Below are 25,800 nucleotides of genomic sequence, written 5' to 3'. Positions count from 1 at the left end.
GGCCAAATGGCCTTGTTCTACACCATAATAATTCTGTGACTAGCTTCTGTAATCACTTGCGATACCTATATATTAACCTTTTGATATTCATACACAAGAACATCCAGATTCCCTCTCCAAAATCCCACCATTTAGACATGCTTTTCTATTCTTCGTGCCAAAATGGATAATTTCACATTTCTTACATTACACTTAACTTGCCAGATCTTTGCTTACTCACTTAACCAATCTATATCCCTTTGCAGCTTCATGACCTCTTCACAACTTACCTGCCTACCTATCATTGTGTCATCAGCAAATTTCACAACCATGCTTCTCACCCCTTCATCCAAGTCATTTCTATAGATTGCCCCAGCACTGATCCCTGTGACACGCCATTTGTTAAATAAAAAGAAATTCATTTACATGTTCTGTTTCCAGTTAGCTAGCTGATCTTCTATCCAGGTCAATGTGTTACTCCCCCACATACCATGAGCTTTTATTTTCCACAATAATCTTTGTTGTTGAACTTTATCAAATGCCTTCTGAAAATCTAAGTATATTACGTCTTCCCCTTTGCCCACAGCATGTTATTTCAAGAACTCCAATAAACTGGTTAAACATTATTTCCCTTTCACAAAATCACATTGACTCTCCCCGATTACCTTGATGCTACAATATCTTTAATAATAGCTTCCAACATTTTCCCCAATGACCGATATTAAACTAACTGGCCTATAGCTCGTTTGCTCAAAACAAAATCAGGGAGAGAGAAAGAGAGTTACAGTCACTATTTTCCAACTAGTGGAACGTTCCTCAAATCTAGGGACTTTTGGAAAATTAAAACCAATGCATCAACAATGTCACTAAGCACTTCTTTTGTGACCTTAGGATGAAACCTGTCAGGATCCAGGGGATTGTCAGCACACAGCCTCAACAATTTACTCAGCATCACTTCCTTGGTGATTCTAATTTTTTTCAGGCTCCTCTCTCCCATGTCTTAATTTACAGCTAAGTCTGGGACATTACTTGTATCATCAATACTGAAGGCTGATACAAAATACCTCTTTAATTCATCAGTCATCTCCTTATTAATGCCCCAGACTCACTTTCTATAGGACGAACACTCACTTTGTTAACTGTTATAGCTCAGCTCAAGCAGTTTACAGAATGTACTAAAGACAACAGAAGGCAGATTAAAAAGCATCAATTACTATTTAATCATCAGAACTGATACTCAGATCTATAAACATATGATTACAAAAACCAGTTAATGTTGCAGTTAGATACAACCAGAGGAAAAATAAGCAAATGAGAAGACCAAAAGAAGCAGCTAAAAAGTAAATTGGAAACCAAGCAGTGAAAGACCCTTTCGGCTTTCTTGCCACAACACAGATTAAAAATTACGAATCAAAATCAAATTTCAGTAAACATACATTCTGCAAACACAGCATTCTAGCCTTAAACATACAAACAAATGCAACTTTTACGAGTAAATGTTGTGCTCATGCTGAGAGACATCAATACTGGGAAAAGGATTGTGCGCCTGGCACACACTGGTCTGATATAGTGCAGGTTTGAAGAAGGACAAAGCTCACTGCTTTAACGCACTTTTAAATCCGCAAAGAAGAATCAGCCTGATACATCAGTGCAATACTTTCATTTTCCACCCAAAACGTTCACTGGGTTTTAGCAAATACAGTGCCAGCTTAGTGTGATTTTATATAATAATATGCTGAAACTGGCTACATTTTTGGCTTTGCAGATATGTTGTTGCTATGCTAGGTTGAGAGAGAAAACGAGAAAATGGAAGTGTAAAAGAACAAACAAAAAGTTCCAAGAACAGTTTCAGAATAAGCTCCAAGAACAGTTTCTGAAGGACTCCTAAAATATATCCAAGCTGAGTTCTACATTCCTCAAAGTGGTGTGGACACTACAGTTCCATTAGTCTGCTCCTATAACCACAAGATCCAAGGAATACAAATAACTGGCCAAACGTCATGGCAAATCAATCACAAACGAATTTCAACAACTACCACCACAGACAGAGACTTTAAGCCCCACTACATGCCACTCCATTGCCTTACTTGTGTAAGCATACTTACCAGTATGGCTCCTCTTATGTACCATAAGAACATTCGGTCCGATGCAGACCATTCCGCATAGATCACACTTCAGTTTTCCATTAGGAAGGCGAATCCCTCCAGGAGAATGAGGTCCCTGCCCCGTGCCCTCAAAGAATCCTAGCGGGTCCGAAAAAGACACATCCACAATGACTGCTTCATCTTTATCACTAGCGCCATCCTCCTGTGTCAGAAGCCTCCCTGCCTCTTGATCGCTGTACATCTCAACCTTGATGGAGTTGGCTGCAAATGAACATCAGAAATGTCAGATGGAGCCATAAGACGACAGGGCTAGACACCAGGTATGGGGCGTTGTTCAAGACAGGCCAGGGGGCAAACTGGTGTGCAGCAACTAAATTTTATGAACCCTCACGGAGCATCCTTAGCGAAACATTCGTAAGGTTGAAGCAAGAGGTGACTCAATATTTTAGATGACCCATGTCAAACCTCATTTGGGAGGTCACTTGCATACAGTTTTTTTTGGGGGGCTGGGGGGAGCTATCCAATTCTACAGCACTGTTGTCCTTCAGCTTATGAGCACACAATGTACATAGATGTATAAATAAAATTACAAATACATCAAAACACACACACACCACTCAAGTCATTTTGCTCATTCAAGTTATTTGATAACAGCATTAGATATAACACCAGTTGTAGAAAACCATTCCCTGGAATGAAGCAATAATTAGAATAAAATATACAGAAGATCCACTCAAAGAGTACATTTGGTAATGGACAGAATTGGGCTCTTGAAGAGCAGTCAAGGGTAAATTATAGGATAACAACGACCTGGAGTAGCAGACAAACTGCAGCACAGCTACGATAACAGAAACAAGGGAGCAATCGCTGTGATTAAGAGAAGACTCAGGATAACTAAACACACAGAAAAACATGCACAACAGTTAAATAAAGCCACTTTGAAAAAAACCCTCTTATTTTCCCATGTCATCTTCTTCCAAATAGCTTACCAGTGAACTCTTTCCTCTGTAAATAAAAAGAAGAGGAAATGTACACAAGATGTGTGCTACTTTTTAGCAATCTAAGCATTTGATTTAATTTATACATTTTTAGTGCAGTACTATTTTTATTTTTGTTCTGGTAAAAGTACATCACTGCTGGGAAACTAGACCTTTTATTCCACCTCCCCCTCCCCCTCCCACCCCCCACCTCTGGTGCCCTGTAACGTGCTGCAGCACTCATGACATTTATAGTACAGAAACTTGCAACTTTACACTCCCTGTATACTACCCCAAATAAGCAGCAGGGTGAATTATCCACAAAACCATCGCTGTTTAAAAAAAAGTTTGGAATATTTTTATACTCTGGACTTCTCCCTCCTAAGAAATAGTTAAAACCGCTCAAACATCCTGTCACACAAGAGGACACTGGAGACTTCCACTCCTGCAATCTGGATTCTGCTGAAAGCTAGTTCCTGGAAGGAACAGTAGCACTTCACCTCCAAGAGAAATTTGAGACATGAACCATTAGCAATAACCCAAAGGTTTGGAAATGAACCATTAATGGTCAAATTGTTGAGAAGAACTCTGTTTCCTAGAGTTGCCATTTACCATCAACATTTTTCTTTCAACCAGGAAACTGGCCAGTTTGGAGTACTGTCTTCTCTACAGTAGCTATCATGGCTACTCCTACCTAGTCATGGAAAAACATGGGCTTGCAGAAAAACGCCATTCCCTTTTCAGTCCCACTACCTGCCATTGGAGACACTTGTTGAAGGCTTTAGAACATTCGGATGGCAGTCCAGAAACTCCTGAGATTAAGATCTCAAGAGTAACCAAGCAATACAATTAATAGCCTTATTCTCATCCCCAACAAAATTTGATAATATAAAAAAAGGCTTCTTTAAATTCAATGAGTTAACAAAAAAGGTTTAAAGTTAAGATAGAAGCTGTTTTCAAGTTAAAATATTACCTACTACGAGAAATTTATCTTTCCTTCAAACTTGAAGGTTCACTGCCAAATACTACAAGCAGTGAGTCCGTTAATAAAATTACATGCATGACAATACTAAATTTCTAACAGAGAAACAAAAATGCAAGCTGTCAGAATTTACACATCTTTCCAGCTATCTAGGAGAGCTTTTCAATTTAAAATTCAGGGATTAAATTCACATATTCATTCAGTTTAAATGAAAAGATGACACTGCAGAAGATTCAACTCTAAAATTAAAATTATATTATTGTGGATGAAATGTAGCCATGCAATTGTCATTGTACCAGAGTCCAAGTCAAGCAGGATACCAACTGAAAATCAACAAACCAATCCTGCAGTACAATTCCCACAATCCTTGGCCTTTCAGTTCTATGAATGCAAAATCAGTCTGAATGAAAAAAGACTTTATACTTTGCGCATTAAAATGTCCAATTCAAAAACTGTCATGGCAACGTGTGCATTTGCCATGGTAGCACACCACTCTGGTACTGCAGTAAATGCCGACTGAGAACCAACTGGAACTCTCAAAGATAACAAGCAAAAAAAAAATTGCCATTTAAAATGCAGGTCATATTTCTTGTCTCCATCTATTTCTCTCTTTTTGCTTCTTTTCAATTTGCTCGTCTTGAGAAGGCGCCAGCATTTCCTGGGTTATGGTTTTAGAGTCATGGGCTATGCCTTGTTCAAGTGGCTATTCACGTGAGAGCTTGGATGGTAAATGCAAAGTTAATTGGATTTTATTTGACAAAAAAAAGATTCAAAGGGACAATTAAGGAAGATATTAAGGGGATGAAACAAAATGAATCCCACAGCTGAGCTCAGGCACCATCTAGGAGTGCCTGGAGCAGGGGTCATGGGTGGTTTTATCCCACTCAGCCCAGCAGCACAAAGGCTTGCAAACCTACTGTCAATTTCACCACGTGGCATAGACTGAGTGTCTAATCTGGAACCTTCTGTTTTGTGTGGTTTTGTGCTACATCAAGCTGTGTATAGACCCAGTACTGCAGTCACTGGGCAAGACCATGCCAATGTTAAATCTTGTTCTTTCCACTGGGCACACACTGTTTTGAGGGCTAAAAGGCAACTAAGTGGCAAGTTAGCTTTAGTAATGTTTTTCAAGACAGAAAGTACTCCAAGTTGATCCTACGGCAACTCAGCTGCCTATTTCCCTTTTGCTATTGGGAGGTTCTGAAGGAGGAGCACAGAACACACTGTACAATACATTTTTGAACTTCAAACATCGTCCCTTCTGTATACCATATCTGAAAACACAGGCCCATTTACGCTAAGTTGAGCAAGTTTTTTGTTAGACCTTGCTAGTTTGGAAAATATTACAGAAACTCAACATGAAAAAATCAATTTGGGTTTCTGTGTTTCTTACGCAATCATAAAAGTTCAGTATTTCAAAATGCACCTTATACTTGAACTATCTGATTGAAGAAACTAATCTTAGTTTTATACAATACCGACTTATTGGAAAGTTTACACAGTGCAGTGCATTTGTTTCACTGTTTTAACATACAGATCAAGGCAGCATTCAATAAATTAGTACAGAAAGTTGATGTACTGAACACATGGTCAAAATTCTGACCTGGCAAAATACTACCACAGCTCCTGAGGTAAGCACGGAAAAACTCGAAAGTTAGTTTTAAATTAAGGTAATTACTGGTAAAGAACAACTTTCAGCTCAACTATTCAGAATGGCTGAATGTCTCTGATTTAGCATCCAATTGGATCTTAAATGATGCTGTGACTTTTTTCTCCATATCTGTATCGGAGATTCCACCTACATTGTGATCACAATGAAGAACTTCCTAATCTCAGTCCTAAACTCACTCTGTAATAGCTTGAACCGGTGTTCCCTTGTCATTTTAACTTAGTTGACACTTTAATATTTTCACATTATTTATTAACTCATATCTATAAAGGTCACCTTTCTGTCTCCCCTGAATTACCTATCAAGGCTGAAAAGCCCAAGTTTCTCATTTCTTTCCTCAAGCCACACCACTACTATTTTACAGCCTTGCAGCTTTTCCTCAAACAAGATGGCTAAAGAGGAGAAATAAAAAGAAAAAAATACAGGAGCATACAAGAGAGGTATTAAATTATACTTCATATTTGTCGAGTTAATTTAGAACTAAGCAAAAGCAACTAAAGCTGTTGCAACAAAATTTAACATGAAAAGAAAATCAGTTGCCCAAGTTAGCTAAATTATGGGAGCACTTCCAATCAACCAATAAAATGTTGCGAGAAATAAAGCAAACTTGACACACACAGAGCAAATACAGTGAAATCAAGTTACCGATGACAGTGGCTTTTTAGGTAAATTTGAAAAGGAACAATCCCATGATCAGTTCAGATTGTATCAGTTGCATCAAATTGTGGCAGCTTTATGTCTCATTGTACAGTACACATTATTTCACATTAAGACAAAATTGATGATGGTAAGGTATAACTATGTCATTTGGTTGCCCATAAAATCTTTCAAGTGATCAAAATTCCCACACTTCACCCTTCTTTTCGGATAGATATTGCACATTTACAAATTTTATGACTGAGTTCAATTACTGAATCCCAGATGAATCCACAGGGAGGAATCTGACCAAACACTCAGATATCACACTTTTCCAAGTTAGGAGATAAGATTTGAATGCATTCCCTCGAAAACAGATCCCAACACCTGTGTGTGAAGTCTTCAGAAGATATTTTGTCCCAACTAAAAAGATTGGAGGCTCACTGAAGAGGTTATAGTATGGTGACAAAACATCTGAAAACGAACCTTCCAGCTCAGTGAGCAAACTTACATCCATCACCTCAACCTGAGCTACAAATGTTTTCAAAACTCGCTAGGTTTGTATAAGGTCACAATATGTGGAAGAGATTCTTTGGCTTAGTATGCTTCAATTCAACAGAGTGTTAGAAGGAGTAATAAGCCTTCCACCATGTTAGCAGTTCCTAAGTGTTAGGTTTACTCCTTTCCCCAAAAATTGAGATCCCTAACTTATGTCAGCTTGGTTCAGTAAGATCTTTTATATCTGATTCAAAGGGTATGAATTTAGTTCCAGGGAAAAACTTGAGCACATGAACTAGGCTGACATTTCAGTGCAGTACTCAGAAGATGCCGCATTGTCAGAGGTGATAGCCTGTGGTTAAAATGTTGAACTGAAGCCCCCTACGTGCTGCTGGCTCTAGCTATTCAGGTGGACACAAAGGGTTCCATGTTAATCCTTGAAAATAGGATATTTGGCAGGTATCCCAGTTAACACTAAAACATAAAACAGATTATTGGGCATCCGTTTCATTGCAGCTCATCAACTCTTACTTTGCACAATTCCCTGTGTCAGTTGCCTATATAAGCTCTGTATGTTAAAGGCATTTGTTAGAAGGGAAGCAATTTCAGACATTTCCAAGAAACAAGACAAGATTACATGATTGCAAGTTTTTTGTTTTGCCTTTTATACTGCTGCTACGAAACAAGGTAAATGAGCTTATAGCACTGATTGAAATAGACAGATACAATGCTGTGGGTATCACAGAGACATGGCTACAAGGGGATCAGGGCTGGAAACTAAATATCCAAAGTTACACGTCGTATTGCGCAGATGAGCAGAGAGGGTGGGGTTGTCTTGTTAGTAAGGAATGAAATTAAATCAACAGCCAGAAGTGATATCAAATCAGAAGGCATAGAATCTGTTTGGGTAGAGTTGAGGAATCACAAAGAAAGACTGACAGGCGCCCTAGCAGTCGTCAGGATGTTGGGAAGAAATTATGTCAGGAGATGGAAAAGGCATGTAAAAAAGGTAATATTACAATAATTAAGGGAGACTTCAGTATGCAGGTGGACTGGAAACATATAGTTGATAGTGGATCTCAAGGAAAGGAATTCGTGGAATGAGTACGAGATAGGTTTTTTTTGGATCTGCTTATGGGAGAGCCCACTAGGGAACAGGCAATTCTGGATTTAGTGATGCGTAATGAGGTAGACTTGATCGGGGGCTTAAAGTGAAGCAACCCCTATGGGGCCATGACCATAATATGATGGAATTCACTCTGCAGTTTGAGAGGGAGAAGTTGGAATCAGATGATATAATGGAGTACAAGTAACTATGAAGATATGAGGGAGGAACTGGCCAGAGTTGATTGGAAGGGGAGCCTAGCAGGGAAGAGAATGGAACAATAACGGCAGGAATTTCTGGGGTTAATTCAGGAGGCAGAGCAGAAATTCATCCCAAGGAAGAAGAAACATTAAGGGGAGGATGAGGCAACCATGGCTGACAAGGGACATTGGGGACAGCATAAAAGCCAAAGAAAAAGCATACAATGTGGTGAAGATTAGTGTGAAGCCAGAGGATTGGGAAGTCTTTAAAAACCAGCAGAGGACAACTAAAAAAAGGAAAGGGGGGAAAGATGATATGATTAGATTAGATTCCCTACAGTGTGGAAACAGGCCCTTCGGCCCAACAAGTCCACACCGACCCGCCGAAGCGTAACCCACCCAGACCCATTCACCTACATTTACCCCTTCTGAGAGTAACCTAGACAGTAATATAAAAGATGATTGCATGAGTTTTGAAAGATATCTAAAAAGGTAAGAGAGAGGCAAAAGTAGACATTGTACCAAGAGAAAACGGGTTGGAGAAGTAGTAATAGGGAACAAAGAAATGGCAGAGGAACTGAATAGGTACTTTGCATCAATTTTCATAGTGGAAGACCCACCAACAGCATACCAGACTGTCAACATGGTTGGGGGCAGAGGTGAATGTAGCGGTCATCACTAAGGAGAAGGTGCTGGGGAAGCTGGAAGGTCCAAAGGTAGATTAATCACACGGACCAGAAGGACTACAGCTGGGTTCTGAAGGTGACAGCTGAGGAGATTATAGAGGCATTGGTGGTGATCTTTCATGAATTACAGGCTGGTTAGCCTGACCTCATTCATTAGTAAGATTTTAGAGTCCATCGTTGAGGATGAGATTGCAGAGCACATGGAAGTGCATGGTAAAATAGGGCCGAATCAGCACAGCTTCATCAAGAGAAGATTATGCCTGAAAAATCTGTTAGAATTCTTTGAGCAGGTTAGACAAAGGAGAGCTAGATTTCCAGAAGTCCTCTGACGAGATACCGCACAGAGGGCTTTAAATAAGGTAAGAGGCCATGCTGTTAGGGGCAAGGTACTGGCATAGATAGAGCATTGGCTGACTGGCAGAAGGCAGAGAATAGGGATAAAGGGGTCTTTTTTGGGATGGTAGCCGGTGACTAGTGGAGTTCCACAGAGTTCCATGCTGGAATCACAACTATTCACATAGGAAGAATAGAGGCATAGATTATTTTCTAAATGGAGAAGGGCTTTGGAAATCTGAAGCACAAAGGGACTTGAGAGTCCTACTTCAGGATTCCCTTAAAGTTAACACGTAGGTTCAACTGACAATTAGGAAGGCAAATGCAATGTCAGCATTTATTTCAAGAGGCTAGAGTAGGGATGTACTGCTGAGGCTGCATAAGGCTCTGGTCAGATTGCATTTGGAATATAGAGGGAAATTTTGGGTTACATATCAAAGGAAGGATGTGCTGGCAGTGCTGGGGGTCCAGAGGACATTTACGAGAATGATCCTGGGGATGAAGGGCTTATCACGAGGAGCGGTTGAGGACTCTGGGTCTGTATTCAATGCAGTTTATAAGGATTGGGGGTGTGCGTGTACACAGTTTTGATTGAAACTTACAGAATACTGAGGCGCTTGGATGGAGTGGACATGGAAAAAATGTTTCCATGAGTAGAAGAGACTAGAACCTGAGGGCATAGCCTCAGACTGAAGAGATGACCCTTTAGCATGGAGATAAGGAGGAATTTCTTCAGCCAGAGGGTGGTTAATCTGTGGAACTTATTACTGCAGAGGGCGATGGAGGCCAAGTCATTGAGTGCTTTAAGACCAAGATAGTAAAAAATTCTTGATTAGTAAAAAGCTCAAGGATAATGGGGAGAAGGCAGGAGAATGGGGGCGAGAAGCTCATGAGCTGTGATTCAATGGGGGAATAGACTTGATGGGCTAAATAGCCTAATTCTGCTCCTATATATCTTATGGTCTTGTGACTGTTATTTGTAGTGGTCCAGAGTACCAAGCAAAAACTTTATGACAGCAGCTCAACATTATCAGCCCACTTTCACCTTTACAGTGACTGCAATTGAGGCTTTGACAATTGTCAAAAACCACAACAGTTGTTATTAAAATATTCCAGGTGAAAAATAGATTTGTAGCCCCCTCCCTCATTCCGTGATGTAAAAAGACAACTTGGCATTAATGTAGAAAAATATCCCAAGGTGATTTGCAGAACCAAGACATTAAGACAAGTGACTCAAAACTGAGTGAGAGATGGGATTGCAAGAACTTGAAAAGAATGAGGCGGAGGGTAGGACGTTAGGAGAGTACAACAGAACATGGGTCGAGGCCGAAGGAGGCACAATTGCCAGACAGTGGGAGAATGGGAATACGGGATGCACAAGAGGCCAGAGTTGGAAAATTGCAGGGTTCTCAGTCAATATGCAGATTGAGATGGTTACAGAGCTACAAGGCATTGAAGAGGAAGAGGAGAGAATTTTAAGTTGGAGGTACTGGTGGATCAGGAGTCAATTTAGGTTATTGCATACTGGGAAGATAAATGAGGAAGACTTGGTGTGGGACAAGATTCAGGCAGCAGAGCTTTGGATAAGCTTGAGCATTTGAAGGGTGGAATTTGGGAGGCTAATGGTCAAGTGTGGAGGAGACATATGCTCAGATGAGGGCTTCAGCAGCAGATGGACTGAGGCAAGAACAGAATTGAATAATGTTACGAAAGTAGACAATGACAAAACAGAAACGGACTTCAGGATAAAAAGCTGCATACGCAATTCCGTAAATGGCAGCAAGGAACATTGCTGAATGGTATAAACATCAATAGTTAGTTCAAAAATATTAGTCCTCAAGAATGTGAATTTAATGATTTGATGAACTTTAGTTGGAAAAAACATGCTCAAAGTTCACTTTCTCAATTTAATTTTCTAAACAAACTTGGAAAACTTCCTCCATTATCATTCTACCCTGTCAGTAATTTTCAACTTTGCAAGCAAACAGTACAGTAAGAAGCCTGGTGATTTATACTCCATGCAGTCACTGATGTACAAATTTGTGGATCTCTTCCCAGCACCATCATAATGGATGGTTTCACACATCTTCCTTGCATTCAGCCCTGTATGAATGCTACCTTAATACTGCATCCATAAGTAGAACATTTCACCTTGATGTGCTGAATAACAACATTTTGGTATTTACTCAGGAATAAAATACTCTTTTCAGACTCATTCAATAAAGTACTGTTAAGTGTATAGAAACCAGAAGTGCAACAATCAGCAACAACCTCTCCGTACAGTAAATGCCTCCAAGTAGAAAAGCTTCACCATGTTATTTTCTTTCTTACAATCAGACATTTATCAACACTGAAAATGACTTACAATAAGACAGCACATTTTGCGCATCCAATTGTTGAGGCTTGGATTTTCAAGCTATTCTTTTCTGATCAAAATGTGCTAATTTGTGAGCAACACTCAGCGCTGCTGGGTGTTCGCACTGGAAGGTCAAGCAGACTGGAAAAAGTCCTCAGGTTCAGTCTGGCCTGTCCTGGACAGGAGATGGAAATGTGTTGCTGGAAAAGCGCAGCAGGTCAGGCAGCATCTAGGGAACAGGAGAATCGACGTTTCGGGCATTAGCCCTTCTTCAGGACAGGAGTAAAACCACTACAAACAGCAATGTTATGTGCAGGCTTTTCGATGGAGTCTGGAAAACATATACTGGCAATCAGATGAGGACAAGACTGGTTTCATTTGTGAAAACCCATGTGTGGATGATATAGAGTGAATACAGAGACTTTGGTAGGAGGTTAAAGAGCAGGACCTCAAGGGTCGTAACCTCTGCATTACTCACGAGTAACTGGCACCAGGAATAGGAATAGGAGGATGGGGCAGATGAATGCATGGCGAAGGAGCTGGTGCAGGGGGCAAGGATTCAGAGTTTTGGATCATTGGCATCTCTTCTGGAACAGAAGTGAGCTGTACAAGAGGGATAGGTTGCACCTGAACTGGGACCAATACCCTGGCGGGAGAGATTTGCTAGAGCCACTTGACAGGATTTAAAAATAGGGTGCGTAGGAGTGTGGGTGGGGGTGGCCAGGGGTGGTGGGGTGGTGGGGTGGGTGGGGGGGGAGGGGGGAAAGGGAGGAGGAGAATGTATGGCTGGAATCCAAAGCATTAGAGAGACAAAACTGAAAGTTGAAGTGCAGAAATTAAAAGGGAACAAGTTAAATAGACAAGGCAGGCAAAAGCATGGCACAGAACAAGGTAAGACTAATGAACTCTATCTTCTCTTGGGAGGGCAAGTGACTGAGGTGTGAGCCAAGGAGCACTTTGGAACCAGTGACCATAATTCTATTTGTTTTAAAATAGTTATGGAAAAGGATAGGCCTGATCCACATGGTAAAGTTCTAAACTGGGACAAAGCCAACTTTCAAAAGTTGATTGGGAGATGTTGTTCGCAAGTAAAGGGACATCTGGCAAGTGGGAGTTTTTCAAAAGTGAGATAATGAGACTTCAAGGCCAACATGTTCCTGTTATAGTGAAGGGCAAGGCTGGCAGGAGTAGGGAACACTGGCTGACGAGAGGAGGCAGCATATGTCAGTTACAGACAACTGGGATCAAGTGAATCCCTTGGAGAGTCTGGATGGAGTAATGTAGACTTAAGAGGGAAATTAGGAGGGCAAAAAGGGGCCATGACATCTGCTCCTCAGATGCTGCTGATCTGCTGTGCTTTTCCAGCACCATTTTAATCTAGACTCTGGTTTCCAACATCTGCAGTCCTTGTTTTTACATAGCTTTGGCAGATGAGATGAAAGAGAATCCAAAGAGATTCTACAAGTACATTAAGAGTAAAACAGTAACTACGGAGAGAATAAGTGCCCCTTATGAATCAAAGACACTATCTATGTGTGGAACCACAGAAAATGGGAGAGATACTAAACGAGTATTTCACATCAGTATTTACTGTGAGAAAGACATGAAAGCTCTGGAAATTGGTGAAATAAATAATGATATCTTGAAAAGAGTCCACATTACAGAAGAGGAAGTGCTGTAGGTCTTAAAATGCATAAAGGGACCTAATCAGGTGTATCCGAGAACATTGTGGGAAGCTAGAGAAGGAATTGCAGGGCCCCGAGCAGAGATATTTGTATCATCGACAGCCACAGGTGAGTTGCTGAAAGAGTGGATGGCTAATATGGTGTCGTTATTTAAGAAAGGCTGCAAGAAAAAGCCAGGGAACAACAACCAGTGAACCTGACATCAAGTGATTACTGGGCCTTTTGCTGAGATAGTTGCATCATTGATAGTCACAGGTGAGATGCCGGAAGACTGGAGGTTGGTTAACCTGGTGCCACTATTTAAGAAATGTGTTAAGGAAAAGCCAGGGAACTATAGACTGGTGAGCCTGACATCAGTGGTGGACAAGTTATTGGAGGGAATTCTAAGGGACAGGATTTAGATATATTTGGAAAGGCAAGGACTGATTAGAGATAGTCAACATGGCTTTGTGCGTGGGAAATCATGTCTCACAAACTTGCTTGAGTTTTTTGAAAAAGTAACAAAGAGGATTGATGAGGGCAGAATGATCTATATGGACTTCAGTAAGGCGTTTGACAATGTTCCTTCATGGGAGACTGGTTAGCAAGGTTAGATCTCATTGAATACAGGGAGAACTAGCCATTTGGATCCAGAAATGGCTCAAAAAGGTAGAAGATAGAGGGTGGTGGAGGATGGTCGCTTTTCTGAATGGAGGCCTGTGACCAGTGGTGTACCACAAGGATCGGTGCTGGGTTCACTACTTTTTGTCATTTATAAAAATAGTTTGGATGTGAACTTAGGAGGCATAGTTAGTAAGTTTGCAGAAGACACCAAAATTGGAGTGGACAGCGAAGGAGGTTACCTCAAATTACAACCTTGATCAGATGGGCCAATGGAATGAGGAATGGCAGATGGAGTTTAATTTAGATAAATGCAAGGTGCTGTATTTTGGAGAAACAAATCAGAGCAGAACTTACACATTTAATGGTAAGGTCCTAGGGAGTGTTGCTGAACAAAGAGACCTTGGAGTACAGGTTCATAGTTCCTTGAAAGTGAAGTCACAAGTAGATAGGCTAGTGTTTGGAATGCTTTCCTTTATTGGTCAGAGTATTGAGTATAGGAGTTGGGAGGTCATGTTGTGGCTGTACAAGACATTGGTTAGGCCACTTTTGGAATATTGCATGCAATTCTGGTCTTCTTCCTATCGGAAAGATGTTGTGAAACTTGAAAGGGTTCAGAAAATATTTACAAGGATGTTGCCAGGGTTGGAGGATTTGAGCTATCGGGAGAAGCTGAATAGGGGGCTGTTTTCCCTGGAGCATCGGAGGCTGAGGGGTGACCTCATAGAGGTTTATAAAATCATGAGGGGCATGGATAGGGTGAATTGCCAAGGTCTTTTCCCCAGGGTAGGGGAGCCCAAAACTAGAGAACACAGGCTTAAGGTGAGAGGTGAAGATTTAAAAAGGGACCTAAGTGGCAACCTTTTCACACAGAGGGTGGTGTGTGTATGGAATGAGCTGCCAGAGGAAGTGGTGGAAGCTGGTACAATTACAATATTTAGAAGGTACCTGGATGGGTACATAAATAGGAAGAGTTTAGAGGGATATGGGCTAAATGCTGTGTGACAATGCAATCCCTTCAAAAGGTTATTTTGTCCTGTTTTGTTGGAAGAGAGGTTATAAGGCAGAGGTGCCAAACTGGCTATTGAAGATGACTTCAGTAAACAACTTGAGACCTTGGGGTGATTTTTTTAAAAAAAGTTGGAACAATTTAAGCAGCCTGGGTATGGGCCAGCTCTCTCAGACCAGGCTTTCTAGTTTTTTTTCTTAGCTTTAGTAGCAAAATCTGTTTGGGGTCTCAAAAGAGTTGGAAGCTTCAGTGAATGTCTCTTGGCTGCTACACACTCTGAATTTTCTCTTGATATTTCTTCCTCCTGGATTGGAGAACTGCTGTAAGAATCTGTATCTGAATTTGCTTTTTTTTGTCAAGAGGTATGTTTATGGAATGTTACTATAATGGAAAAGTTAATTAGTAATGGGTACTGTATCTATTATTTGGTTAAGTTTTCCAATAGTCAAGTTATTCTAAATTCCTCCTTCTTTTGTTTGTATTTTAACTAGAGTATTTAATAGATCAAGGTTTGCTTAATGTTGACTGGTTTGACCAGTCACATTGCATCTGGAACACCACACTTCACATCTACCTTTAAGGTAAGAAAAAGTTAGGGTCTAGGCTACCTTCTTAAAATATTTTGAATGGGTCCGATCTGGTCAATAACAGCTGGAAAATGGGACCAGCTTAATTTCGGATATCTGGTCAGCATGGATGAGTTGGACTGAAGAGTGTTTCTGTGCTTTACAACTCTATGACTGTGAGACTTGAAACTCTCAAGGGCCACCACAGACATGAAAAACCCCAGTGCATATTAAAACAGCAAGAACAAATATTTGCAAATGGCAATATTAGAAGTAAACAGAAAGGACCCCAAATCTCCCAGTGGACAGAAAAGCTCAATGGGAAGATGGTGACTTCAGTGTATTTAAGACTGGTATTTCTTTTCTAAGTAAGCATTTTAGTACAAAGTTGGCGCATAAATGCTGAAAGTAGCATATGGCAGTCAACCATTCAGTACCAGAACTCCATTTAATCAAGCGGTTTTCTATTCATCTCTTCCCTTTCGAAGTTCTGTCAATATCCGAAAGACAAAATGGCAGAAGCAGAAACAGTTAAACAAATGACAAACACCTAGAATACTTTACTCTGGAACTTTCCAAGGATCAGCGAACTTTTAATTTGGCAGCCATATGACTATAGATGCTTACACCTGTATCAAAACATCTGATGCATGGAATTGAAGCCAGCTCTGGTGTTCAGAGAAACAAAGTACACAAGAGGACCTTCAGCCCAAAAGTACTTTTACCTACAGTAGCCACAGTTTCCAGTACTAGGCCCATAGTCTTGAAATGTTACACCACTTCAAGTGCTCACCCAAGTAATTTTTAAACAGTTATGAAGTTTCCTGCCTTAACTACTCTCCCAGGCAGTGCATTCCAGACCTCCACCACCCTCTGGGTGAAAATATTTTCCCTCAGATCCCCTCTAAACCTCCTAACTTTCACTCTAAACTATGACTCCTTATCACTGATTCTTCAACTCAGCTGCTTCCTATCCACCCTGTCCATGCCCCTCAATCAAGTCCCTTCTCAACTTTCTCTGCTCCAAAGAGAACAACTCAAACTTATCCAGCTTCTCTTCATAGCTGAAATGCTCCATCTCAAGCAACATCCTGATGAATCTCTTTTGCACCCTCTGCAGTGTAATCACATCCTTCCCATAGTGTGATGAACAGAACTGTACACAGTATTCCAGCTATGGCCTAGCCAAAGTCTTGTACAGCTCCAACATAACCTTCCTGCTCTTATAGTCTATGCCATGATTAATAAAAGGCAAGCATCCCTTCTGTCTTCTTAACTACCCTAAGTAACCTGTCCTGCTGACTTCATGGGTCTATGGACAAGCACCCCTAGATCCTCTGTTCCATTGAGCTTCCCTGTCTCTTGCCATTCATTGAGTACTCCTTTGTCTTGTTCATTCTTCCAAGGTGCATCACCTCTCACATTTCAGGGTGAAATTCCAGCTGCCAGTGATTTGCCCGTCTGACCAATCCATTTATAACCTCCTGAAACTCAACACTTTGTTCCTCACTCAACAACCTGGCCAATTTTTATTTCACCTGCAAACTTAATTATCATCACTCCCACATTCTCATCTACATAATTTATGAATATCATAACCATAAAGGTACCCAACAGTGATCCCAGAGTTATGCCACTGCACACTGGGCTTCAGTCACACAAACAGCCTTCTACTACCACCCTCTGTCACCAAGCCAATTTTAATCAATCTTGCCAAATTACCATGGATCCCATGAGCTTTTACCTTCTTTATCAGTTTCCCCACATGGGGTCATGTCAAAAGCCTTTGTGAAACCCATATAAACTGCCTCACAGAGTCAGGGACCTCGGTTTGAAGCCAGCCTTGGGTGACTGTCTGTGTGTGTTTTTCCTTTGGGTGCTCCAGTTTACTCCCACAGTTCAAATATGTGCAGGTTAGGGTGGCTTGGCCATGCTATATTGCCCATAGTGTCCAGGGATGTGCAGGCTAGGTGGATAAGCCATAGGAAATGCAGGGTTACAAGATAGAGTGGATCTGGGTGGGCTGTTGTTTGGAGAGTCAGTGCAGACCTGATTGGCCAAATGGCCTCTATCTACATGGTATGGATTCAATGATTCTACATCAACTGCCCTACCCTCATTTAGTCACCTCCTTGAAAAAATTCAACCAGGGCGTGACCGCCCTCTGACAAAGTCATGCTGACAATCCCTGATCAAATCATTCCTCTTTAAATAGAAATTAATTTTCTCTGTGTTGTGATACACAGTTATAACAGATTCCTTTTGCAATTTGTTTCCTCATATTGTAATATCTACATAATATGGCTAAAGCCAAACATACATTGAGGACATAAAGATGTAAAAAAAGTCAGTGATTTCAGCATTTCACACAGGCCAGCATTTAAAAAAAAGTAACTCCTTGTTTTATTTATCAACTTCCCTGCCCCAAGCCATTGACTTCTGTGAGATATCCTAATATGTATGGCAGTTGCTCTCTGCCATTTGTCTAATTGGTAACTGGCACGTCTGGACAGTGGCCGTTGACAAGCAACTAATTCTCAGCCATGGCTAATTCTGTCTTCATTAGATGGGGTGGGTCTGGGTGGGCTGTTGTTTGGAGAGTCAGTGCAGACCTGATTGGCCAAATGACCTCTATCTACATGGTATGGATTCAATGATTCTACATCAACTGCCCTACCCTCATTTACCTAATTGCTTTTACCTAATTCTGTCTTCAATTGACCATTCGCACACAACCATCTCCCAAAAGAGGTCACTAGATGCCAATAGGAAGTAAGAGCACTGGCCAACATCTGCTCACTTGAGGCTTTGGTGGCCAATTGTCAGATACTCACTGGCAAACTGGCTGAGACAAGTTAACTCGGTGGGGATTGTGAACTGAATGTGAAATCCACAGTTAGATCAGTTACCAAGAATACTGCTCCAAAACCATGGAAGTTGTAATAATTATTGGCAGCGAAAATATATTGCACATTGTTTAGCGTTTTGATAGTTTGGATTAATGCAGTATGGCAAACCTAATGCCAGAAGATAAGCTACTATAGCCAAGACACACAAGAGCATTTCCATACAAAGAGCAGAAATGAAGCATATTATGTAAACTTGGAGCAGATGTAAGATAGTGCCAGCCGCAAATTAGGAATACACAAATGGGATGTAGGAGACAATCACCTAAGATTCTCAAAATCAAGAATCTCAAAACCAAGATTTTTTTTTCCCCAAAGCTTGACCATTGCGTGTTAATGCTCCTATTAATAGAAATAATATATCACACTTGACGACTTGAGTAGGCAGCTTTACAAATTGCTTGAACAAAACTGAGCACATGGAGTATACTTCATGTATGCACATGTCGAAAGCAGCCTATCCTTGTCTAACTTATAGTTAGTCAAAAGATAGCTTGGAAATATGGCCAAGAGTCAAATATAGCTCTCTGATGCATCTTTTAATTACAGACAACAAGATTTTGAAATAAATAACATATTTGCTCATGTTTTGTTATCAAGAGGTTTAGTGGCTTTGATAGGAAATCAGACAAGCCTCCATTAGAGCTGAAAATGTGTTGCTGGAAAAGCGCAGCAGGTCAGGCAGCATCCAAGGAGCAGGAGAATCGACGTTTCGGGCATGAGCCCTTCTTCAGGAATGAGGAGCAGGGGAATCGACATTTCGGGCATGAGCCCTTCTTCAGGAAAGAAGAAGGGCTCATGCCCGAAACGTCGATTCTTCTGCTCCTTGGATACTGCCTGACCTGCTGCGCTTTATCAGCAACACATTTTCAGCTCTGATCTCCAGCATCTGCTGTCCTCACTTTCTCCTAGAAGCCTCCATTAGTGTAAGATTGGGAAAACACTGTGCTGGATAGTAACCTGCAGCATTTAGAATCACAAGTAAGTCAACTTGTCCCCAAAATTCTAAATGCATACAGCACATAAGATGACCATTAGGGGTATGCTTGCTTTTTGCAAGAGCAATCCAACTATAATCCCATTTCTCTAGTCTTTGGCCATGGTTTTATATCTTCTTTTACTTCAAATATTTATCCAGTTTTCCTGAAAACACACAATGATTTTACTTCAGCCATTCTTTGACACAAACTTGCATGCCAGCCAAACTTGCATGCTGAATTTCAGAAGTCTTTGCATTGCTATGAAGAACACAAGTGGACAAATAAATCAAATTATTCCAATCTAGTCATTTTCAAGAAATGCAATGTTTTTGTTAAACAGCATTAATGATACATTAACTGCACACAGGAAAAAAAACTGCTGCTTTTGCGCTGTAAATATGAACAAAATGCATGACAGCAAGTTTAGGCCAATAGTCAACAACGCAAGGAGTTTTGTGTTCTTGAAAAACATGATGCTCCTCCAATTCACTCAACCTCTCTAGCCCAGAAAGGGAGTAACTGAAATGATGGAATCTCAGGTCATGAATTGTTCAAAGACTTTCTTAAAATTTTAGTTCTATTTGCTTGATTTGCCTGGTCTCTTTCTAACTCCTTTGAAACCACTCTTCCTTCCCTCTCCGTTACTGTTTACAGCTTTTAATTAAATGGAGAGGAAGAAGAGACAAGATATCGCTATCTGGATTTCTCTGTGGAGGACAATTACTGGCCTCCCTCTGGAACATAGTCACCAAATAACATATAACCTTTCTCCATGCTAAATCACCAAAAATGAGTGCCCTTGGTCACATCCCCTCAACCCCAAATGTTAACCCAACAACAGGTCTTGCTTCAGGACACTTTTAACATCAAATCTTAAATGCTCATTCAATTAGAAGTTGCATCATCAATAGATTAGCATGTCCACCTCAAAACAAATCTTAATCTGATCCATAAAACTTGAAGACAGCACTAAATGTTTATCCAGACGTGCAGATTTTGGCACAATTATTGAAATACCAAGGAATGCATGCACACAAAGTATTGCAAACTTACTGCCTGTTTGAATTCAACATTTCAATGCAGAATCTTCTTCAGCATTTGCAAGTTATACAACATGATGACCAAATCAATATTGCAGAACATTTTTAATGTTAGGAAAAACTAAACTGGAGCCAACTTCTCTATTAATTTTCAATAAATCAATTCTGGCTTACATTCAGCTAATTGGCCTGAAAAAATGTATTAAACATCAAACCAATGCATTTTTTTTTTAAAAAAAGAAAGAGACATACCACTCAAAGAACGGCTGGGTGAAGAGTGCTGGCTGTTTGGTGTGCTCACAGTGGGGCCCACCATTGCCCCAGAGAACTCTTTGTCCATTGAAGAGTCACCACTCCCTGTATGAAAAGTTAATAATTTGTTAGGAACATGCTCATTTTTTTTTCCATTTTGGATTGTGGAACAACTTTTTTTCAAAAAATCACAAAGGTGGACATGACTGGTATTCTCACAGCTATATGCATCATGAACCAACAGCTTAAATTTTCAGAATTAGTTCAAATTAGGATCAGATCCTGAGGACTCAACAACATCTCAGATTGTTACGTAAAATAAGGTACAACTGCAATACATTTTCAAAATTAAATAGCAGTCCTTGGTATTTAGGGTCAATGAGATCCTTGGCAAAAGTCAGGTAATTTCAGATAATGGCTGATCCATTTCCCAAATATTTCTCAACCACTCTCATTTTCAGTCCCAATTTAGAATATCTGATGTACGCTCAAGGCTCAGATACAGAATACTGATCAAGACTTAACATAATTCAGGATCCTAATGCTCAGTTCACTTGATGTAAAGTAAATGCAGTGGGTAATTCCACTGTAGTATGTTACATGACTAATCTTGCATTCATTAATAGCTGCTTGCAAAAGGTTTCCCTCTTATTTAGATTGCACTGATATACTGGATGTAGGAAGATGATCAGTCATTCTGCACAGTTCCACACAGAAATACTGATCTATACATGTAGCATTAATCAAACTTTACCTCGTGCTCATTACAATTTATTTGCACTCAATTGGCAATGCAGTGGCCCTGGAAAGTAGGATGGCATACTGAAACATGTATTAAGTTTACCTAAAAAAAACTGTGACAACTTGGGACAGTTAAATTTGTGAGGGTAGAGGAACAGAAGAACAAAAAGAGAAAGAAAGAAAGAGAATGCGATTACATTCATCATAAATTAGCTGCCTCTACCATAATTCCCAAAATTGCCAAGACTTGCCACTCCACAAGATCAACAATTACAATGCAGAGACTGAATTTCATTCTACAATTTTTAAAATTTTTAAATATTCTTGATATCATGGCACAATAGCTTTTTATTTTAAACAAAGTTAATTTTCATTTAAATTTTAAACAAAGTCCAGTTAATTCTGTTTCGCTAATTTTACAAAAACTACTTTTGTTAAATCAACTCCAGCTTCTGGAAACTCTGCCAAGTTGAAATAGCAACCACCAATTTCACCTGAGCCTCACTGTGCTCAACTATAAATGATGAAATGAACTTTTTAAAACAAGTAACCAATCACAAGTTGAACATTCAGAAACGAGATAGGATTGCCATCTGGGGTCAGCCAAGAACATGACAAGTCCAGGAAAGGTCCAAAATATTGTTCGCAAAAAGGTCTTTCAGCCCAAAGATTTGTTCTACTTACTACATCCATACAACAACAGCTTTCTGTTTGCACAACAGCATTAGAAATCACGTTCTCCTTCAACCATAAACCAAATCCTGCAAGCATTTCAACTCAATGCAAAAATCTGGGGCTCAAACAAAGCTTCCTTGAACGGAGATTAACATATTCACAAGTTGACATTATTTGAATTTTGCTTCATTGGGCATGTTGATTTTGAGCAGAGGTGTCAATAAAGGACAAGCTTGCTTTATTAGAATCTCTATAAAAACCATCCAGCAGTGGTGTCATGTGGATTGGGAAATCTAAATAAAATCTCAGTTCTTAATTCTACACAAAAAAGACTGAGTTTATGAGAACACAAAAACAACCCTGGAAATAACTGTTGATGAAGCATATTCTGTCAATAACTACACAAGTCTATCTCAATTTGTTTTCCAATGTACTTCCAGAGTGCCTGGTGCACACTTGGGACACAATTTTAACCATAGTGCACTGTTCCTGGTGGTAGAACTGGCAGATGGTGAAATTTGAATTCCATCAAAAAATTTGGAATTAAAAGCTGGCTGAATGTCAAACGTGTAACCATTATCGATTGTTATAAAAACTCACCTGGTTCACTATCGCTCTTGTAACCTGCCTTTCCACCTATTGTTTGTCATCTGTAAACTTGGCTTGAGTATATACACTTCCTCCTCCCATCATTAATATATTTTGTAAAGAATTGCAGTCCCAGCACTGATCCCTGTGGAACCCACTAGTCACAGATCACTAACCTGGAAAGGAACCTCTAATCTCCACTTTGTTTCCTGTCCATAAGCCAATTCTCTATCCATGTCAAAATATTACTGCCAACACTGCAGAGGTACCGAGTGATACCTTATCGAATGCCTTCTTAAAGTCCCAGTACAACACATTGACTGGCTCCTCTCTATCCACTTTGGTTCAGATTGCTCGATAAACACGAATAAATTACTCAGACATAATTTCCCTTTCATGGAGCCATGCTGACTGCTTGATTAGATTATGATCTCGCAAATGGTCTGCTGGCACTTCCTTAATAATTGATTCCAATAGTAGATGTATGGCAATCAGTCTACAGTTTCTTGCTTTTTGTCGCCCTCCCCTTTTGAATAGAGGTGTCATATTAGCAGTTATAGACTCAGTCATAAAACATGGAAATAGACCCTTCGTTCCAACTCATCCATGCTGACCAGCTTTCTCAAACTAAACTAGTGCCACTTGCCTACATTTGGCCCATATCCCTCTAAACCTTTTCTATTCATGCACCTGTCCAAATGCCTTTTAAATGTTGTAATTGTACCTGCCTCCACCACTTCCTCCAGCAGCTTGTTTCATATATGCACCACCCTGTGTATATGAGAAAGTTGTCCCTCAGGTTCCTTTTAAGTCTTTCCTCTCTCACCTTAAAACTATGCTCTCTAGTTTTGGACTGCCCTACCCTAGGAAAAAGACCTTGGCTATTCACTTTATCTATGCCCCTCATGATTTTATAAAATTCTGTAAGGTCATTGCTCAACCTCCTGCGTTCCAGTGAGTAAAGTCCCAGCCTATCCAGCCTCTATTTTTGTAGGTTTTTTTTGCACCCTTCCCATAGCAGCTTTAATATAGGAGTTGAGAGATCATGTTGCAGCTGTACAGGTCATTGGTTAGACCAATTTTGGCATACTGCATGTAATACTGGTCTGCCTGCTATAGGAAGGATGTTGTGAAATTTGAAAGGGTTCAAAAAAGATTTACAAGGATGTTGCCAGGGTTGGACAGCTTGAGCTATACGGAGAGGCTGAATAAGGTAGGGCTGTCTTCCCTGAAGCGTCAGAGGCTGAGAGGTGACCTTATAGAGGTTTATAAAATCATGAGAGCATGGATAGGGTAAACAGACAAGGTCTTTTTTCTAAGGTAGGGGAGTCCAGAACTAGAGGGCATAGGTTTAAGATGAGAGGAGAAAGATTTAAAAGGGACCTTAGGGGCAATATTTTTCACACGGAGGGTGGTGCATGTATGGAATGAGCTGCTGGAGAAAGTAGTGGAGGATGGTACAATTGGACCATTTACAAGGCATCTGGATGGGTAAATGAATAGGAAGGGTTTAGAAGGAAATGGGCCAAATGCTGACAAATGGGACTAGATTTATTTAGGATATCTGGTCGGCATAGATGAGTTGGATTGAAGGATCCCTTTCCCTGCTGTACATCGCTGACTCCATAATTAGCGAACTTAGACTTGCCTTCAAATCCCAGCATTTACACACTCTTGCTGTTCACACTCTCTGCTGGGAGAACCTAATGCCTATCTTTTATATTATGATGCCTGCAAGAACCAACTCCAATTTCACCACTTAAAATATCTACTCTTCCCTAAACACAATTTTAGGTTTTAACAATGCAAAAAATAAAGATTTATACTCTTAAATTCCAACATTTACCTTAACTCTCAACACTTGCAAATTCTTGCTGATCAGACTTGTAAACAAAATTACCTCATCCTCGGCTCTACTATCGAGCAGCGAATCTCAGCACTCACTGAGCTCTCTCTGGCTCGGAGTGACAGTGTGCCAGTCCCTCTGCCTCCTGGGTTTGGCCCCTCAATGCCAACTGCTCCAGGTACTCTCCTTCCCAGAGCATGGTTCCGCTCCCTCCGCCGCTTCTCAGACGTTTCCCCCTCTGGAGCCCTCGCCATTCCTTTCTCTTCGACCTTGCCATGTGGAATGCTAGTCACAGGCCGCTTTCCCAAACCAGAGAGTTTTCCAATCCTTTGGTACTTCTCCAGAATCCAAGGACTTTTGGAAAATTACAACCAATGCATCCACCATCTAAACATCCTCTTTAGGGCCTTCTGCCCCATTAGTTTGTCTAATACTACTCTAGTAATGGTGTTGATAGTTAATTCCTCCCCCTTACTCTTCAGTATTAAGGCTGAAAATGTGTTGCTGGAAAAGCGCAGCAGGTCAGGCAGCATCCAGGGAATAGGAGAATCGACATTTCGGGCATAAGCCCTTCTTCAGGAATGAGGAAAGTGTGTCCAGCAGGCTAAGATAAAAGGTAGGGAGGAGGGACTTGTGGGAGGGGCGTCGGAAATGTGATAGGTGGAAAGAGGTCAAGGTGAGGGTGATAGGTCAGACTGGGGTGGGGGCGGAGAGGTCAGGAAGAAGATTGCAGGTTAGGAAGGCGATGCTGAGTTCGATGGATTTGACTGAGACAAGATGGGGGGAGGGGAAATGAGGAAACTAGTGAAATCCGAGTTCATCCCTTGTAATTGGAGGGTTCCTAGGCGGAAGATGAGGCATTCTTCCTCCAACCGTGTTGTTGTGGTCTGGCGATGGAGGAGTCCAAAGACCTGCATATCCTTGGTGGAGTGGGAGGGGGAGTTGAAGTGTTGAGTCACGGGGTGGTTGGGTTGGTTGGTCCGGGTGTCCCAGAGGTGTTCTCTGAAACGTTCCGCAAGTAGGCGGCCTGTCTCCCCAATATAGAGGAGGCCACATCGGGTGCAGAGGATGCAATAGATGATGTGTGTGGAGGTGCAGGTGAATTTGTGGCGGATATGGAAGCTTCCTTTGGGGCCTTGGAGGGAGGTGAGGGGGGAGGTGTGGGCGCAAGTCTTGCACCTCCTGTGGTTGCAGGGGAAGGTGCCGGGAGTGGAGGTTGGGTTGGTGGGGGGTGTGAATCTGACGAGGGAGTCACGGAGGAAGTGGTCTTTACGGAATGCTGATAGGGGAGGGGAGGGAAATATATCCTTGGTGGTGGGGTCTGTTTGGAGGTGGCGGAAATGACGGCGGATGATGCGCTGTACATGGAGATTGGTGGGGTGGTAG

General features: G+C 40.9%; 1 protein-coding gene across 9 annotated transcripts in view; it reads right to left on the bottom strand.

Annotated features, from left to right (window-relative positions):
* ikzf4 (IKAROS family zinc finger 4) overlaps positions 1-25,800 on the bottom strand; it is a 267,594-nt gene that overhangs the window by 60,196 nt on the left and 181,598 nt on the right. For 8 of the 9 annotated variants that reach the window (XM_087985435.1, XM_087985438.1, XM_087985439.1 and 5 more), the window contains 2 exons: positions 20,565-20,669; positions 2,085-2,345 (listed from right to left, as the gene is read on the bottom strand). In XM_087985435.1, the coding sequence (XP_087841561.1) occupies positions 2,085-2,345; positions 20,565-20,669 (366 nt within the window). The remainder of the gene's footprint in view (positions 1-2,084; positions 2,346-20,564; positions 20,670-25,800) is intronic. The other variant, XM_087985441.1, reaches the window with a different exon arrangement.

The sequence above is a fragment of the Chiloscyllium plagiosum genome, unplaced genomic scaffold, assembly GCF_037043375.1.
Source record: "Chiloscyllium plagiosum isolate Xiang-an unplaced genomic scaffold, Cpla_swu_hap1 HiC_scaffold_53X, whole genome shotgun sequence".
Classification (NCBI taxonomy): Eukaryota; Metazoa; Chordata; class Chondrichthyes; order Orectolobiformes; family Hemiscylliidae; genus Chiloscyllium; species Chiloscyllium plagiosum.
The sequence above is the reverse complement of the archived record's forward strand: the minus strand, read 5'-3'. Positions and strand labels throughout refer to the sequence as shown.